The 13,553-nt window shown below is 45.7% G+C and overlaps 1 protein-coding gene across 7 annotated transcripts in view; it reads left to right on the top strand.

Annotated features, from left to right (window-relative positions):
- The window catches only part of LOC140408399 (serine/threonine-protein phosphatase 2A 55 kDa regulatory subunit B gamma isoform), a 495,785-nt gene that overhangs the window by 319,116 nt on the left and 163,116 nt on the right, over positions 1-13,553 (top strand). Inside the window, exon 2 of one of the 7 annotated variants that reach the window (XM_072495550.1) lies at positions 3,497-3,563. The exons of the other annotated variants lie outside the window; for them this stretch is intronic. Coding sequence (XP_072351651.1) covers positions 3,536-3,563 — 28 coding nt within the window. The 5' untranslated portion in view covers positions 3,497-3,535. The remainder of the gene's footprint in view (positions 1-3,496; positions 3,564-13,553) is intronic. 7 annotated transcript variants of the gene reach the window in all.

Genomic DNA, 13,553 nt, shown 5'->3' with positions numbered 1-13,553 from the left:
TCTAAGATGTTCTACAAGGCAGGCTACTAGAGATGAGAGTGAGCCGGAATTGTTGATTATTTTAAAAACGTTTGTTTAGAAGCCAATCCAATTTAAAATATCTCCTGGATACACCATTCTGTGGAGAAATATCTGGTACAAAATAATAGTCACAAAGAATGGCTAGCAACAGACAGTGTTTCCCATTTATATCCTTGCTCCTTTGACTTGGCATTGGCTTTTCATTAGACACGTGAAATATCTTGGGGGACGTATTTCACGTTAAAGGTATTATATAAATGTATGTGGATGTGTAGAATCTTCCATGTTTATCGCATGGAAAACAAGTGACTTTTACATTTGTGAGTTATTGCAGTCAAAAATCTGCATTGGCAGAAGAGGTTGGGAGTGTGATGCTTGCCCCCCACCCCACTCCCACCCCCCTACATTTCTCCCCGGGCAGTGCTGCAAATGAAAGATCTAACATAGAAAGGGCTGACTAGTGTTGCAGTTTTTAAAAAAATATTCACAGTCTATTTACATGAATGCTTAGGCAGAAAGAACCAAAGATGTTCTTTTTTTAAATGTTCTCAGGACACATTAAGGGTAAATTCAGATTGTTGTGACAAAAGCTACAACCAGTTGCTTAATTAATCGTGATTGCCTTTGGAATGAGAGCATCACGTTAGTTTTTCCAAGATGATGTTATGCTACGAGTGTGCAGATTTACCATGTCTTTTTTCTTTTAATGTTCATGTAATTCCATCAGTTGGAATTCTCCCTGGAAAATGTTTATTTAACATGAACAGTGCTCGTTTCATTTATTTTTTAAAAGTAAACAGCATAAAAGCGATATTTTAAGAAGTCAGCTTCGTATTAATGGGAGCACTAAACTGGTCTCCGTGTCCCCATGCTCAGCGGGGTTCCCTGACCTGATGTTGGCCAGTGACTCCATCCAGTACATGGGGTGGACAATAATTCAGGGTCCATGCTGAACTCTGCTGTATTGTCCCTAATGATTGAAAGGCCTGTCAGCAGTTGGTATCTGTGCTTTGCATAAGGATCAGATACATGGGCGAGGTGCCAGAGGATTGCTTGTGCCCAATACAGATCACTGCTTTCAGGAAACTATGGCAGAAAAAGACAAATAAAAAATTAGTTGGACGAGGGACGAGGTTGATGAAGAGACATTTGGATGGAGGCCAAAATCTCAGATGATTTATTCGCGACTTAGCAATATTGGAAATGGCTATCCTTTCCTGATGTCATTCATGTTGAACTTTGGACAGTAACAATTCCAGTAGAGCTTTTGGAAATATGAATAATTATAATTTGGATTGGAATTTAGAGCAGCTTCATTAATGTGATTACGTCAGACCTACATATATTGGAAAAGCAATAAATAGTGCCTCTTTTCCATTATTTGATTCAATGTGTTTTATTTTATTCAGGTTTTTCTAACTGTTGACCTCCCTCCCCCATCCTTTGTTACTAAAGCACCACAATGGCCATTTATACACATTTGAGTCATTTATAACGCAAGGTAATCATGATATTTGACACTCCTGACAATGTTTAATCGCGATTTTCAGTTGTCGTTAAGAAAGAAAAGAGTGACTGTGCTTCAAAAGTGCTTTGCAACATCCCAAAGTCATAAAAGGTGGCGTGTAAATGGTGATTAGTCCCTTTGCAACACATTTGTGGGTTGCGAGAGAGATTCAGTGGTTGAGTGTGGTGACTTGAATCTGTCAATGTGTGTGACTGGATGTTGTCTGTAGCCTGACTCTTCACTGCCCATCCCCCACTCTGCCACTGTTCCACGGCTTCTTCACTCAGCGAGCTTCTAATTTAAGTTTGGTCTGTCATAATATGCACCCATGCACATCATGAGGTAAAGACAGGCAGTGACAGACAGGCAGTGACAGACAGACACACAGGACAGAACACAACCAATCACCAGATGGAACACTAGAGGGGGGCTTCCTACTATAAAACACAGGAGGCATCAGCACTCCCCCTCTTTCCACTGGTGACAACTGTAGTGACAGTCAGGGTGTATATATCAGTTGGCACCTTCTACACGTGGATCAGAGCTAGTCTGGTCTAGTTAGTTAAAGTTAGTACACTTAGAGAGTAGAGTGTCAACCCACAGCAAGCTGTGTGCATTGTTGAAGAAGTTCAATAAATCTTATTGAACCAACGTCTAAGTTTGGACTGTATGCTTTACAGTCCAACAGCATCTAATTGCAGTCCATGTTACCCCAGGGTAAATAAGACAACATGGTCGTCACGGGAGAAGGGCAATATGCAGAATGGAGTCAACTCCTTTGATTGCTATCCCTACCCCCCAGAAAACCCCTGATTGATTTGCCGTTCAAATTCTTGGTGGTTCTGTGCTCTCTGGGGGGGTGGGGGGGAGAATGTCATCAGACAAATCAACCCAGTCTGCTCTATTTGGGCACCTTCCTGAACCTGGATCAAGGGTGATGAAAGAGATGGACAGAATCCTGAAAGGTTAAAATTGTTTCAAGGGTTTAATATTGAAAATGAGGAGGTTAATGGACAGGCTGCCTGTACTTAAATAAGGCGTCAGGACTGGGTGAGATGCTTCCAATGATACTAAAGGAAGCGAGAATGCAGAGGCACTGGCCATAATTTTTCAGTTCTCCTTGGGCTCGGGGGAGGTGCCCGAGGGCTGGAGAATTGTAAACGTTACACCCTTATTAATATAAAGGTGTAACGAAAGGTCAAGGAACTGCAGGTTAGTCAGTTTAACTGTGGTGGGGGCAACCTCTGGAAACAATTCAGGGTAAAATTAATCGTCACATGGACAAATGCAGGATAATTATGGAAAGCCAGCATGGATTTCATAAAGGAAAATCATGTTAAGCATTCAACTTTATGAAACTAAAAATGGATCTTACAGCCAAGTAGCCACTGGGGTGGAGTACCCCTCTACAGGTTGACTTTCAGCTTGACCTTGTCACTCGCCAGGCAGGGATGGCATCCAGGCTTGCCTGGAACCGTGTCCCCAACACCACCCCAGTCTGCTGCCAACAGGCCATCTCCAGGCAGTTAAACTGGTCCCAGCCACCTGTGGGAAGCTGGCTGGAAAATCCTAGCCGATCTCCTTCAATTGACCTTTTTGGGCCCTTTAAGCCGTGTCATTTACTCCTCCGACTACTTCCTCACAAAAGGCTCAGTGGGGGTGCAGCATGGAGCTGGGGAACTGGCACGCTGGCAAGCAAGCCTATTTTTAGCATGCTCCCACCTCCAGTTCTGGTAATGGGCCCAGTGAAAAATGGCCCAAGCACGGAGCCTGCTGCACTTTCTTCTTTTGATTCGCATTGGCCTGTACTGGCAAGGGTTAAAAATTCCGCTGTGGCGATTTCCCAGCTGGTAGCAGCAGCAAGGTGATGAATCGGAGCGGCTTGAGAAAGGAGAAACCAATAAAGCAGTGAGTAAAATCCATAGACCTTATTGTGGGCAAACAATGACAGATTATTTCTGTTACTAGGTGACTGGTGAGTCAGAGAATAGAAAACAGCGATTCGCAATGGAAGAACCAAGGTGGAGTGGAACAGGTGAATTGAGGGTTTTTTGACTGTAGGTTACTTCACCATATATGATTATAGAGATGAAGAGCAAAATTTAATTCACATGAATTATGGGATTATACAAAGATCTTTGGGGGTTTAGAAATGGGAACGCAAAAGACAACACCAGCACAGAGAGACAAATGGCCACTTTCAATGGTGTAATTGTTATGATTTTATGGAAGCTTCAGTGAGCTTGGGGTGGGGGGTTAGAAGTTGTTGTGTTATGGATTTGTTACGTGCCTCATTGATGACATTTTGAGACTTTCATGTTTAATCATGAACCATTTATTGGGAATCCTTAACCATATACGGATCCTTGTTACTGCTATGCATGGTGCTGCTCCGAAGCAGGTTTCTTCTTGACTGTTCTTCGAGCCTATTACCATGTGACTCTACACATCATATCGTGGACAGTGCTATCCTCCAGTCCCACGTCAACCCGCACCTGTACACTACTGGCGCGCACAACGGAAATGTTTAGTGCTGAGCTGAGTTTAGAATAGTGGGCAATATGCCCAATGAAAACTGGCCCAAGAACGGAGCCTGCTGCATTTTATGCCCTCTCTTGTTTTGGTTAACATGGGTTTGTGCTGCTTGTTTTAGACATGCGAAATGCAAGTATAGAATAGGCTCTGATGGTCCCCAATTCGGAGTTGTCACCTTCACACTGAACCAGATAGGGAGAGAGATTGTGCCTGTTTAAAGTTTTAGCCATTGACAGGGGACCCTACTGCACCTGTGCGGTGCAGAGAGATTTTGGCAATGGTTTCAGGGTGAATATCGGTAGGTTATCGGCTTATTTCTAGTTCGAGGTGGGATATATATAATGGGTAGTAATAGTTGAGTTATTGTGTTACTGTTGGTTATGAGGGAAATTTGAGTGTTGTCACTTACTTATCAGTGTAGTTTCACTGAGCTGTGATTAGTTGCTAGTCGAATCAAAGTTCCTTCCATTTCTGGATTTACCGCTGCAAATTATTCCCGTTCTTTAGATTTCCTTCTTCGGTTTACTCCGCTGAAGAGTCAATCCAGGAAGATATCTTTTGCACTGTCTCCAATATTGATCATCTATAGTTTTGACAGAAGTTGCCATTTCCTACAGCTCTAACACTAGTCCTCAGCAGACATATCTTCCCAGATAACCCATATGTTCATGATGAATAAAGAAGCCACATGTAGTGGCAAAACTAGCATTCAGTGTGCTACATTAAATTTAAAGTAATATTTTAAAAAAATAAATTTTCGAGTACCCAATTCATTTTTTTCCAATTAAGGGGCAATTTAACGTGGCCAATCCACCTACCCTGCACATCTTTTGGGCTGTGGGGGCGAAACCCACGCAAACACGGGGAGAATGTGCAAACTCCACACAGACAGTTACCCAGAGCGGGTCAAACCTGGGACCTCGGCGTCGTGAGACAGCAGTGCTACCCACTGCGCCACCATCCTGCCCTAAGTTAATATTTTTAAGGCTGCATGTCCTTGTCTGTGGAGAAATAAACTGTTGCTAGTTCAATTCATGACTCTTGGCTCCTGACAGTGTGATATGGGATGAAGATGAATGCGGGGCAGGAATTCAAACCATCCTGGTTTCAGTTATTTTAAGGGGGAGATGGTGGCATAGTGGTATTGTTCTGGGGATAAGGGTTCTGATCCCACCACGGCAGCTGGTGGAATTTAAATTCAATTAAGAATTGAGATGAGATCAGCTAGTCTCGATAATGATAATAATCTTTATTGTCACAAGTCAGCTTACATTAACACTGCAATGAAGTTACTGTGAAAAGCCCCTTGACCATGAAACCATTGTTGATTGTCATAAAAAAAAACATCTGGTTCACTAATGTCCTTTCGGGAAGGAAATCTGTCGTCCTTACCTGGTCTGGCCTACATGTGACTCCAGACCCACAGCAATGTGGTTGACTCTTAACTGCCCTCTGAAATGGCCTGACAATCCACTCAGTTCATGTTGATAGACAATTAGGGATGGGCAACAAATGCTGGCCTTGACAATGGCACCCACATCCTACAAGAGAAGAGTACTGCTAATTCAATTGTGTGTAAAACAATTATTATTCAAATATTGGCCTCCACTTCATTCCTATTGAATACTAGTGACCAAGAAACTTCAGACCTGAGGAAGCTTTGTATTTGATCATGTTACCTTTTGTTAAACAGAGACGTGTATGTGTTTTTAAAAAGCTATCCAGTGTAAGATGGCCACAGCATTGTGGAAACGGCTCAATCCTCTTGCACACATCTGAAGGGCAAATGTGGATTAGGCAATAAATGCTGGCCAACCACTGACACCCACATCCCGTGAACGAACAAATAAAAAATACCGTGCTGGAATTCCCTGCTTTGTTTTTGTATTTGGCTTTCCAAATGTTGCCTTTGCTGCCTTGCACAGAGTCGCGCCACAAAATTCCTGTCACATCTTATCTGTAAGATATGCCCTTAACTGACATCACAATCTTTATTTATAGGCCATTAACTTGTCAAGTTACTTGATTTATTGTACAACACTGTTGCTGTGTATAGAGTAAAAGGAAGCTGTGGGAAACCTCAGAATAATATTGCAACAGTAAAATTACTGGAAGCTATCAGTTGCTGACCTGGATTGTTAGTTGTTCGCTGAAAGAAAATGTTGCTTACGGGGGTAAATAGAAGCATAAGACAGACCCTCGAACCTGCTCTTCTGTTCAATAAGACCATATCTGAACTTCCTTATTAACTGTGTTTTCCTGCCTTATCCCCAAATCCCTTGATCCATTCTGATGAAAGGTCATTGACCTGAAACATCAGCTCCGCTTCCCTCTCCCAGATACTGCCAGACATGCTGCAGGTTTCCCGCATCCTGTTCTTATGTCAAATTTCCAACCCCTAAATCACATTTTACTTTGTATGGCTTTGTTTTAGCGATACTGGTTGAGGAATCAATATTGGCCAGGACACTGGGAAAAAATTACCTGATTCATATGCTTTAACAACTCCCTCGAAGTAATTAGCTGACTGTAAAGTGCTTTGCGATGTCCTGGGGTTATGAAAGGATCGATGTAAGAACAAGTTGGTGATCCTATCTTGTTGCTCTTGTTGAAAGGAGCAAGGCAGCAGTGGGGAGTGCACCTGAAGAGGATGGTAATGAGCGGTGAAAAACAGTGCACTTAAACCTCCAAGCAGCATTAATGTAATTCAAGGGCTCCGAATTATCTCGGAGAGTGATTATGTATTCTTCCATTGAGTAAAGTTTCAGTCTAAATTTACTGGAAATGGATTATCTTCTTCATGTAGCCATACCAGCGTTGTGTGTGTGTGTGTGTGTTTGTTTTATTCTTTCCGGGGTGTGGCTAGGCCAGCATTTTATTGCCCATTCCTAATTGCCCTTCAGAAGGTGGTGGTTGAGTTGCCTTCTTGAACTGTTGCAGCCCATGTGGTGTAGGTACACCCACAGTGCTGCTAGAGAGGGGAGTTCCAGGATTTTAACTCGGCAACAGTGAAGGAACAGACATGTGGCTTGGGGAGGATGCTTCTATTGGACTGTTTTCCTTGACACCGGATTTGGGGGCCTTTGCAAAGGTACCACTCGTGGTACTTCGCCAGCGCTTGGAGGTGCCGGCAGTAAGTTGTCCAAGGGCTGGATTTTGGTCGAGGAAGCAGGAAAGTTATGTTGGGAAACCACCTAACTCAACAGATCCTCCTTTAAAGAGGCCTCTGCATTTTCCGTGTTGGGGAAACAGGGGCGTGGGCCTGAGACTGCAACAAAGTCAGGCATAGGGTGAGGCTGGCTGGAAGACCCGTGCCCGTTACTGGAGCAATGGCCCTGTTTTTTGGATTGGATTGGATTGGATTTGTTTATTGTCACGTGTAATGAGGTACAGTGAAAAGTATTTTTCTGCGAGCAGCTCAACAGATCATTAAGTACATGAGAAGAAAAGGGAATAAAAGAAAATACATAATAGGGCAACACAACATATACAATGTAACTACATAAGCACTGGCATCGGATGAAGCATACAGGGTGTAGTGTTAATGAAATCAGTCCATAAGAGGGTCATTTAGGAGTCTGGTGACAGTGGGGAAGAAGCTGTTTTTGAGTCTGTTCGTGCGTGTTTTCAGAATTCTGTATCTCCTGCCCGATGGAAGAAGTTGGAAGAGTGAGTAAGCCGGGTGGGAGGGATCTTTGATTATACTGCCCGCTTTCCCCAGGCAGCGGGAGGTGTAGATGGAGTCAATGGATGGGAGGCAGGTTCGTGTGATGGACTGGGCGGTGTTCACGACTCTCTGAAGTTTCTTGCGGTCCTGGGCCGAGCAGTTGCCATACCAGGCTGTGATGCAGCCTGATAGGATGCTTTCTGTGGTGCATCTGTAAAAGTTGGTAAGAGTCACTGTGGAAATGCCGAATTTCCTTAGTTTCCTGAGGAAGTATAGGCGCTGTTAACTTTCTTGATGGTAGCGTCGACGTGGGTGGACCAGGACAGATGTTTGGAGATGTGCACCCCTAGGAATTTGAAACTGCTAACCATCTCCACCTCGGCCCCGTTGATGCTGATTTCGGCGGCAGCGGTGCGCAGGGGCCTTCTGGGAGGTGAGTAGTTAGTTTAAAAGCACTTACCTTTACAGGAGCAGCCCTTTGGATTTCGGCGGCAGCGGTGCGCAGGGGCCTTCTTGGAGGTGAGTAGTGAATTTAAAAGCACTTACCTTTGCAGGAGCAGCCCTTTGGATTTCGGCGGCAGCGGTGCGCAGGGGCCTTCTGGGAGGTGAGTAGTTAGTTTAAAAGCACTTACCTTTACAGGAGCAGCCCTTTGGATTTCGGCGGCAGCGGTGCGCAGGGGCCTTCTGGGAGGTGAGTAGTTAGTTTAAAAGCACTTACCTTTACAGGAGCAGCCCTTTGGATTTCGGCGGCAGCGGTGCGCAGGGGCCTTCTTGGAGGTGAGTAGTGAATTTAAAAGCACTTACCTTTGCAGGAGCAGCCCTTTGGATTTCGGCGGCAGCGGTGCGCAGGGGCCTTCTGGGAGGTGAGTAGTGAATTTAAAAGCACTTACCTTTGCAGGAGCAGCCCTTTGGATTTCGGCGGGAACCGGAAGTTCGACCTCTGGCAAGTGCCCCCCCCCCCCCCCAATAAATTCTGGTGGAGAGGAAACCCGAGACACTACACGTGTAGTGTCTCCCACCCGCCCTCCTCCTCTAACCTAATAATAAGACCCATTGGTGTAAGGTAAGTGCCATATTATATTATTATATTATTAGCATTGTGCAGGTCAAGGATTGGAGGTGGAGGAGCAGTCTCTGTCAGCGAGGGAACCTGAGAACATCTCAGAAGGTAAGCAAGTGATTTTTACTTTTATACCTGTTTTTCAAATTGTGTGTGTCGGGGGGAAACTCAAGTGACATCACAGAAAAGCTGTGACCTGAGTGGCTGGTTGGGATTCTAACCTAAATTTTTTTGAGTATTTGGGATCTAATTAAACATAATAACTTAATTATAATTTAGAGGATATCTAAGCCAGAGATCGGAGAATATTATAGTTAGCTATCGCATTTCTATTAGAAATCTAGTGCTAGGAAACAGATAGTTGACAGTAACTTTGAAATTTAAAAAAGTATTAAAAAAAAAGACAAATTTTAATTTTAATTAATTGACGCAATGTCAGTTAGAGGGGTGCTGTGCTCTGACTGTGAGATGTGGCAGGTCCGGGAGGCTTCCAGTGTCCCGGATGGCTTCATCTGCAGAAAGTGCACCCAACTGCAGCTCCTCACAGACCGCATGGTTCGGTTGGAGCAGCAATTGGATGCACTTAGGAGCATGCAGGTGGCGGAAAGCGTCATAGATCGCAGTTATGTAAGTGTGGTCACACCCAAGGTGCAGGCAGAGAAATGGGTGACCACCAGAAAGGGCAGGCAGTCAGTGCAGGAATCCCCTGTGGTTGTCCCCCTCTCGAACAGATATACCCCTTTGGATACTGTCGGGGGGGATAGCCTATCAGGGGAAAACAGCAGCAGCCAGAGCAGTGGCACCACGGCTGGCTCTGATGTTCAGAAGGGAGGGTCAAAGCGCAGAAGAGTAATAGTTATAGGGGACTCTATAGTCAGGGGCACAGATAGGCGCTTCTGTGGACGTGAAAGAGACTCCAGGATGGTATGTTGCCTCCCTGGTGCCAGGGTCCAGGATGTCTCCGAACGGGTAGAGGGAATCCTGAAGGGGGAGGGCAAACAGGCAGAGGTCGTTGTACATATTGGTACTAACGACATAGGCAGGAAGGGGCATGAGGTCCTGCAGCAGGAGTTCAGGGAGCTAGGCAGAAAGTTAAAAGACAGGACCTCGAGGGTTGTAATCTCGGGATTACTCCCTGTGCCACGTGCCAGTGAGGCTAGAAATAGGAAGATAGAGCAGACAAACACGTGGCTAAACAGCTGGTGTAGGAGGGAGGGTTTCTGTTATCTGGACCACTGGGAGCTCTTCCGGGGCAGGTGTGACCTGTATAAGATGGACGGGTTGCATCTAAACCGGAGAGGCATAAATATCCTGGCCGCGAGGTTTGCTAGTGTCACACGGGAGGGTTTAAACTAGTATGGCAGGGGGGTGGGCACGGGAGCAATAGGTCAGAAGGTGAGAGCATTGAGGGAGAACTAGGGAATAGGGACAGTGTGGCTCTGAGGCAGCGCAGACGGGGAGAAGTTGCTGAACACAGCGGGTCTGGTGGCCTGAAGTGCATATGTTTTAATGCAAGGAGCATTACGGGTAAGGCAGATGAACTTAGAGCTTGGATTACTACTTGGAACTATGATGTTGTTGCCATTACAGAGACCTGGTTGAGGGAAGGGCAGGATTGGCAGCTAAACGTTCCAGGATTTAGATGTTTCAGGCGGGATAGAGGGGGATGTAAAAGGGGAGGCGGAGTTGCGCTACTTGTTCAGGAGAGTATCACAGCTATACAGCGAGAGGACACCTCAGAGGGCAGTGAGGCTATATGGGTAGAGATCAGGAATAAGAAGGGTGCAGTCACAATGTTGGGGGTATACTACAGGCCTCCCAACAGCCAGCGGGAGATAGAGGAGCAGATAGGTAGACAGATTTTGGAAAAGAGTAAAAACAACAGGGTTGTGGTGATGGGAGACTTCAACTTCCCCAATATTGACTGGGACTCACTTCGTGCCAGGGGCTTAGACGGGGCAGAGTTTGTAAGGAGCATCCAGGAGGGCTTCTTAAAACAATATGTAAACAGTCCAACTAGGGAAGGGGCGGTACTGGACCTGGTATTGGGGAATGAGCCCGGCCAGGTGGTAGATGTTTCAGTAGGGGAGCATTTCGGTAACAGTGACCACAATTCAGTAAGTTTTAAAGTACTGGTGGACAAGGATAAGAGTGGTCCGAGGATGAATGTGCTAAATTGGGGGAAGGCTAATTATAACAATATTAGGCGGGAACTGAAGAACATAGATTGGGGGCGGATGTTTGAGGGCAAATCAACATCTGACATGTGGGAGGCTTTCAAGTGTCAGTTGAAAGGAATACAGGACAGGCATGTTCCTGTGAGGAAGAAAGATAAATACGGCAATTTTCGGGAACCTTGGATGACGAGTGATATTGTAGGCCTCGTCAAAAAGAAAAAGGAGGCATTTGTCAGGGCTAAAAGGCTGGGAACAGACGAAGCCTGTGTGGCATATAAGGAAAGTAGGAAGGAACTTAAGCAAGGAGTCAGGAGGGCTAGAAGGGGTCATGAAAAGGCATTGGCAAATAGGGTTAAGGAAAATCCCAAGGCTTTTTACACTTACATAAAAAGTAAGAGGGTAGCCAGGGAAAGGGTTGGCCCACTGAAGGATAGGCAAGGGAATCTATGTGTGGAGCCAGAGGAAATGGGCGAGGTACTAAATGAATACTTTGCATCAGTATTCACCAAAGAGAAGGAATTGGTAGATGTTGAGTCTGGAGAAGGGGGTGTAGATAGCCTGGGTCACATTGTGATCCAAAAAGACGAGGTGTTGGGTGTCTTAAAAAATATTAAGGTAGATAAGTCCCCAGGGCCGGATGGGATCTACCCCAGAATACTGAAGGAGGCTGGAGAGGAAATTGCTGAGGCCTTGACAGAAATCTTTGGATCCTCGCTGTCTTCAGGGGATGTCCCGGAGGACTGGAGAATAGCCAATGTTGTTCCTCTGTTTAAGAAGGGTGGCAGGGATAATCCCGGGAACTACAGGCCGGTGAGCCTTACTTCAGTGGTAGGGAAATTACTGGAGAGAATTCTTCGAGACAGGATCTACTCCCATTTGGAAGCAAATGGACGTATTAGTGAGAGGCAGCACGGTTTTGTGAAGGGGAGGTCGTGTCTCACTAACTTGATAGAGTTTTTCGAGGAGGTCACTAAGATGATTGATGCAGGTAGGGCAGTAGATGTTGTCTATATGGACTTCAGTAAGGCCTTTGACAAGGTCCCTCATGGTAGACTAGTACAAAAGGTGAAGTCACACGGGATCAGGGGTGAACTGGCAAGGTGGATACAGAACTGGCTAGGCCATAGAAGGCAGAGGGTAGCAATGGAGGGATGCTTTTCTAATTGGAGGGCTGTGACCAGTGGTGTTCCACAGGGATCAGTGCTGGGACCTTTGCTCTTTGTAGTATATATAAATGATTTGGAGGAAAATGTAACTGGTCTGATTAGTAAGTTTGCAGACGACACAAAGGTTGGTGGAATTGCGGATAGCGATGAGGACTGTCTGAGGATACAGCAGGATTTAGATTGTCTGGAGACTTGGGCGGAGAGATGGCAGATGGAGTTTAACCTGGACAAATGTGAGGTAATGCATTTTGGAAGGGCTAATGCAGGTAGGGAATATACAGTGAATGGTAGAACCCTCAAGAGTATTGAAAGTCAAAGAGATCTAGGAGTACAGGTCCACAGATCACTGAAAGGGGCTACACAGGTGGAGAAGGTAGTCAAGAAGGCATACGGCATGCTTGCCTTCATTGGCCGGGGCATTGAGTATAAGAATTGGCAAGTCATGTTGCAGCTGTATAGAACCTTAGTTAGGCCACACTTGGAGTATAGTGTTCAATTCTGGTCGCCACACTACCAGAAGGATGTGGAGGCTTTAGAGAGGGTGCAGAAGAGATTTACCAGAATGTTGCCTGGTATGGAGGGCATAAGCTATGAGGAGCGATTGAATAAACTCGGTTTGTTCTCACTGGAACGAAGGAGGTTGAGGGGCGACCTGATAGAGGTATACAAAATTATGAGGGGCATAGACAGAGTGGATAGTCAGAGGCTTTTCCCCAGGGTAGAGGGGTCAATTACTAGGGGGCATAGGTTTAAGGTGAGAGGGGCAAAGTTTAGAGTAGATGTACGAGGCAAGTTTTTTACGCAGAGGGTAGTGGGTGCCTGGAACTCACTACCGGAGGAGGTAGTGGAGGCAGGGACGATAGGGACATTTAAGGGGCATCTTGACAAATATATGAATAGGATGGGAATAGAAGGATACGGACCCAGGAAGTGTAGAAGATTGTAGTTTAGTCGGGCAGTATGGTCGGCACGGGCTTGGAGGGCCGAAGGGCCTGTTCCTGTGCTGTACATTTCTTTGTTTGTACAGTACTTTGCTTCATTGTTTTAATGACGAATGTCAGTTCCTCCAGCTCTCACTCCATTAAACACCCCCATCTCCTTGGACCTTCATGCCTACTCATACCCCCTTGCACCTTCAGGCCTTGAGGGTGGCATGCAATCCCAGTCCTGACTACTGCGGCTCCTGGCACTGCAAGGACCCGAGAGCTGCCAGCCAATCAGAGTGGCCAGCAGGCCTCCGAGGCCAGAAATCTTCCAAGTACGCAGCGGAATTCCCGTCTCCAGCTAATTAACACACCTGGAGAGTGTAACGTCTGCGGTGCAGGCAGTATCGGCGGGTATGTGTTCTACGCCGACTTTTCAGATGGCAGCAAGGGAAACCATGCCCATTGATGGGATTAATAATAATAATATAATTACA

Source organism: Scyliorhinus torazame, chromosome 3, assembly GCF_047496885.1.
Source record: "Scyliorhinus torazame isolate Kashiwa2021f chromosome 3, sScyTor2.1, whole genome shotgun sequence".
NCBI classification, from domain to species: Eukaryota; Metazoa; Chordata; class Chondrichthyes; order Carcharhiniformes; family Scyliorhinidae; genus Scyliorhinus; species Scyliorhinus torazame.
The sequence above is the reverse complement of the archived record's forward strand: the minus strand, read 5'-3'. Positions and strand labels throughout refer to the sequence as shown.